Source organism: Nansenia antarctica (assembly GCF_963989245.1).
Source record: "Nansenia antarctica genome assembly, chromosome: 11".
NCBI lineage: Eukaryota > Metazoa > Chordata > Actinopteri > Argentiniformes > Microstomatidae > Nansenia > Nansenia antarctica.
This window is the reverse complement of record NC_137681.1, coordinates 1203810-1209790: the sequence shown is the minus strand read 5'-3', so window position 1 is coordinate 1209790 and position 5981 is coordinate 1203810. Positions and strand designations below refer to the sequence as shown.

Sequence of the window (5981 nt, the reverse complement as noted above, 5' to 3'; positions counted from 1 at the left end):
AGACCTGGTCACAGGGCTCGGCGCCAACATCCACACTGACATACCACATACCCTGGATACGGAGGGATATGTTGGCCGAGGACTGTTCGGTGACTGCTTTTCAGCGGTACAATAGAGAGGGGTTTGGTGGGGTTTTGGAGTACAGCCCCCAGGGCCCCCAGGGCTTGTCCTGAAGCCCCGGCTGTGTCTGCGGTCAGGTTCCAGACCCCCCCGAGCCCCGTGCTGTATCAGGGCCGTGTGGTATGAAGGGAATCTCAGGGGGGTGTGTGTGAGGACGCATCGCTGAGCAGCCTCATTCTACAGCTGCTGGTGTCAGTCTACTGGAGTATAAACACACACACACACACACACACGCACGCACACACACACACACACACGCACGCACACACACACACACACACATGCACACACGCACACACACACATGCGCACACGTACACGTACACGTACACGCACACGCACACTCAGAGATATACAATCAGAGATACACACACACACACACACACAGCACGCACACACACACACACACACATGCACGCGCACACACACACACACACACACACACATGCACACACGCACACACACACACGCGCACACTCAGAGATATACAATCAGAGATACACACACACACACACATACACACACGCACACACACACACACACACACACACACACATGCACACACGCACACACACACACGCGCACACGTACACGTACACGTACACGCACACGCACACTCAGAGATATACAATCAGAGATACACACACACACACACACACACACAGGCAAGGCACCTCAGACAGCCTCTTCCCTTAGTTTCATGGAGGGTTCCTCTGTGTCTCTGTAACAATGTGAGTCTGACCTCAAACCCTGTGGACAACGCAGGTGGAAGGCCTGTGTGTCATTCTCTGCTGTCTGTCTGGGGAGACTTTCACACAGGACGACAAAGGCCCATTCATGGATGTTAGAGTACATGTTATCTCCCATCTCCCAACAGGAAACTGATAACTCTAAACTAAAGATAACTCAACTATAGATAACTCAACTATAGATAACTCAACTATAGATAACTCAACTATAGATAACTCAACTATAGATAACTCAACTATAGATAACTCAAACTAAAGATAACTCAACTATAGATAACTCAAACTAAAGATAACTCTCACGAGATTCATCAGAATAAGCCTGGAGTTTCCTTTAGCGAGGTTGATGGAATCCCCCCCAGCTGTAGTGTGGTAGGCAGGGTGGGCCAGCCCATAGAGACGAGCCCCAGCAGTCTGACCAGGCTTTAACACAACGTATGACATCATTCCGGGGGTTCAGAGCTCAGGCTTACATAGGAGGTGACCATGTGTGAATGCCATGACATTAGCTAGTCTTCCTGGGGTCCGACACAAAAATCATATTTGAACAATTGTCAACATTGTATACATACAGACAATTGTAAACATTATATACATACAGACACTTGTAAACATTATATACATACAGACAATTGTAAACATTATATACATACAGACACTTGTAAACATTATATACATACAGACACTTGTAAACATTATATACATACAGACAATTGTAAACATTATATACATACAGATACTTGTAAACATTATATACATACAGACAATTGTAAACATTATATACATACAGACAATTGTAAACATTATATACATACAGACAATTGTAAACATTATATACATACAGACAATTGTAAACATCGTATACATACAGACATCATAATAACAAAAGAAAAGAATACAATTAAAAAATGAATTAAACCCCCCCCCAAATAAATGAAAATACAACAGATCAACAAACGAGATAAATAATCTACTGTTCATTCAGCGTTAATTGTATTAAGTTGCTCTTTTATTGTTTTCTTGAAAGTGCAGAATTAGTTCTAGTTCTAGTTCTAAATTCTAGAATTAGTTTTACTAACATGCTTGGGTAAGGAGTTCCATCCTGTCATGGCTCTGTCAACTACCGTACAGTAGATCTGAGATAGGATCAGTCTGGTCATCTGTCACTAGAGGGAGGTGTTCCCTTATGTCAGTCCTGAAACACAGCCCAGCGTGGTGATTGGTCAGAGCAGCTGTCACTCAGCCAGTCAGACCAGGACAGGCAGGGAAGGAGAGAGTGTGAGAGTGTCCCAACAGCCCTGTCCTGCACACACAACCAACACTCATAACCAAGCAGACCACTACTGTGACTATTAAACATGTAGTGTGTGTGTGTGTGTGTGTGTGTGTGTGTGTGTGTGTGTGTGTGTGTGTGTATGTGTGTGTGTGTGTGTGTCGTGTGTCTGTGTGTGTGTGTTAGGGTTAGGGTGTGTGTATTGTAACCTGTGTGTCTGTGTGGTTGTAGAATGACATCACGGCCATGCACATGTGTTAGGGTTAGGGTTGTAGATGTGTGTGTGTGTGTGTGTGTGTGTGTGTGTGTGTGTGTGTGTGTGTGTGTGTGTGCGTGCGTGTGTGCGTGCGTGCGTGCGTGTGTGTGTGTGTGTGTGTGTTAGGGTTAGGGTGTGTGTATTGTAACCTGTGTGTCTGTGTGGTTGTAGAATGACATCACGGCCATGCACATGTGTTAGGGTTAGGGTCGTAGATGTAGTGTGAGTGTGTGTGTGTGTGTGTGTGTGTGTGTGTGTGTGTGTGTTAGGGTGTATTGTAATCTACTGTATATGTTGCTGTGTGGTTGTAGAATGACATCACGCCCATGCACGTGGCGTCTAATAGAGGGGTTAGGGTTGTAGTGTGTGTGTGTGTGTGTGTGTGTGTGTGTGTGTGTGTGTTAGGGTGTATAGTAACCTGCGTATATGTGTGTGTGTTGCAGAATGACATCACGCCCATGCACGTGGCGTCTAAGAGAGGGGTTAGGGTTGTATTGTGTGTTTGTGTGTGTGTTAAGGTGTGTGTATTGTAACCTGTGTGTGTGTGTGTGTGTGTGTGTGTGTGTGTTGCAGAATGACATCACGCCCATGCACGTGGCGTCTAAGCGCGGCAACGGGAACATGGTGAAGCTGCTGCTGGAGAGAGGCTCCAAGATAGACGCCCGGACCAAGGTCAGCCCCGCCCCCCGTCACCACGGCAACAACACTGTACAGCCGTCACCACGGCAACAACACTGTACAGCCGTCACCACGGCAACAACACTGTACAGCCGCCACCACGGCAACAACACTGTACAGCCGCCACCACGGCAACAACACTGTACAGCCGTCACCACGGCAACAACACTGTACCACTATCACCACGGCAACAACACTGTACAGCCGTCACCACGGCAACAACACTGTACCACTATCACCACGGCAACAATATTGTACTCCCCCCTGCCATACTGTTCCATGGGCAGCGGGTTTATAGTTGTCATTATTTCCTAGTGTGGAGAATATTAGACTGTTATTTAAAGGCACAGTGCAGGTTATAACCCAGGGCTGCTGAGGGATAATACTTTGTTTAACTTAACCAAGCTGCACCTCACACAGACACACACACACACACACACACACACACACACAGACACACACACGCATGCACGCACACACACACACACACACACACACACACACACACACACACGCACACACAGACACACACACACACACACACACACACACACGCACACACAGACACACACACACACTACATCTACAACCCTAAGTAAGTAACTTACCTATTTTATGGACGAAAAAGTCAGTTTTATTATTGTGTCTTAGTTAAGTACACATTCAAAAGGTTGTAACTCTTTCGCTAGCCTGCACAGTTTAATTTAATTCACACCACAATAGGAGAGAGCCGTATGTTTTAATTTGGACACAGATTACGCAGCAGAACATAAACATATGGTTCATATTCTCCTCAATGATCTGCAGCTGGGCGGTCCTCTGTCCCTGACATCTCTGTTGTCTCTGTTCAACGTACAGTTATCGTAACAGAGAAACAACTCTTGACTGATACTGCAGCGAACTTCACTGACATTTAGTTTTTGTTTTTTACAAAGTAGAATAACTTTTATGGCATAACCCTAATAAATCGCTAGGTAGCTAATAGGCTAATAGGCTAATAGGTGAAGAGGATTGTATTTTTACAAACCTGGCTCATGTTGACAGTGTAATGGACCAGGTCAGTGTAATGGACCTGTCTGTCTGTCTGTTTGTCTGTCTGTCTCCCTCCCTCCCTCCCTCCCCCCCTCCCTCCCCCCCCTCCCTCCCTGCAGGACGGCCTCACCCCCCTCCACTGCGGGGCCAGGAGCGGTCATGAGCAGGTGGTGGAGATGCTGTTGGACCGCGGAGCCCCCATCCTGTCTAAGACCAAGGTAACCATGGAGATATCGGTAACCATGGAGATATACATGTCTAAGACCAAGGTAACCATGGAGACAGAGACCTGTCTAAGACCATGGTAACCATGGAGACAGAGACCTGTCTAAGACCGAGGTAACCATGGAGATATAGACTTTCTAAGACCACGGTAACCATGGAGATATAGACCTGGTAACCATGGAGTTATAGACCAAGGTAACCATGGAGATATAGACCTGGTAACCATGGAGATATAGACTGTGTGTGTGTGTGTGTGTGTGTGTGCCCCCCCCCCCCCCCTTCAGAACGGCCTCTCCCCCCTCCACATGGCGACCCAGGGGGACCACCTGACCTGTGTGTGTGTGTGTGTGTGTGTGTGTGTGTGTGTGTGTGTGTGTGTGTGTAGAACGGCCTCTCCCCCCTGCACATGGCGACCCAGGGGGACCACCTCAACTGCGTTCAGCTCCTGCTGCACCACGAGGTCCCGGTGGACGACGTGACCAACGACTACCTGACGGCGCTGCACGTGGCGGCGCACTGCGGACACTACAAGGTGGCCAAGGTCATCGTGGACAAGAAGGCCAACCCCAACGCCAAGGCCCTGGTGAGGAGGGGGGGGGGGGGGCAGGGTTAGGGTGAGGAGGGGGGGGCAGGGTTGGGGTTAGGGTGTTATTAGTTTAGTAATAACAGTAATACTACTAGTAGTATTATTAAGATAATATAGACACTGGAGAAACAGAGAAACAGTACAAGGGGGGTAGTAGATGTCTCAGGAGACGCAGTGCTGGGGGGTAGTAGATGTCTCAGGAGACACAGTGCTGGGGGGTAGTAGATGTCTCAGGAGACACAGTGCTGGGGGGTAGTAGATGTCTCAGGAGACGCAGTGCTGGGGGGTAGTAGATGTCTCAGGAGACACAGTTCAGGGGGGGTAGTAGATGTCTCAGGAGGAGCAGTTAAGGTGTAACCTGAAGAGATGGAGGTCTTCAGTCTCTGCTGGAAGATGGGTAGTGACTCTGCAACATGTGGGGTAGGGATGGTGGGGTAGAAACAACATCACATGTTGCAGTAGATCTGTTCGTGTCCCTCTCTCTCTCTGCTCTCAGGCGGTTGGTAAAAAGGAGAACCAGAAAGTCTGTCAGGACACTGTCATCGTCTTAAGTAATCGGAACAGAAAAGGCGTGTCCACCCAGTTTATAGAGAGAGAGAGAGAGAGAGAGAAGAAAAAAAGGAGGGTGGGGGGGAGAAATGGAGAGGAAACTGAAGTAATAATACTGGAGCCAAACCTCAAAGCAGCGAGAGGCAGCATCGTCCTCAAACTGTGGAAATAAAGCTTTTGTTAAACTCCCACACATGTTTGTCTGGTTAGCCAGAGGAGGAGAGGGGGAAGAAAAGGAGGGAAAAAAAGGAGAAACCCGGGAGATTTTCCAGAGTCTGGTTACACGTTTCTCTCAACACTGCCAACACACATTTATAACAGAGAGAGAGAGAGAGAGAGAGAGAGACAGAGAGAGAGAGAGAGAGAGAGAGAGAGAGAGAGAGAGAGAGAGAGAGAGAGAGAGAGAGAGAGAGAGAGAGAGAGAGAGAGAGAGAGAGAGAGAGAGAGAGAGTCGTTTGGGAACTTTTTTTTTCCTGTTTCTGTCTTTTTTTTTTAAGAACGGTTTCACACCACTCCA

General features: G+C 47.8%; 1 protein-coding gene across 1 annotated transcript in view; it reads left to right on the top strand.

The window, feature by feature from the left end:
- Positions 1 to 5981, top strand: part of LOC308167452 (ankyrin-3-like) — a gene marked incomplete at its 5' end in the record, with an annotated part of 128951 nt that overhangs the window by 46190 nt on the left and 76780 nt on the right. Inside the window, 4 exon segments of the mRNA XM_080541870.1 lie at positions 2968 to 3066; positions 4224 to 4322; positions 4715 to 4912; positions 5962 to 5981. The exon segment at positions 5962 to 5981 is cut by the window's right edge and continues 79 nt beyond it. Of these exon segments, the coding sequence (XP_080397996.1) occupies positions 2968 to 3066; positions 4224 to 4322; positions 4715 to 4912; positions 5962 to 5981 (416 nt within the window).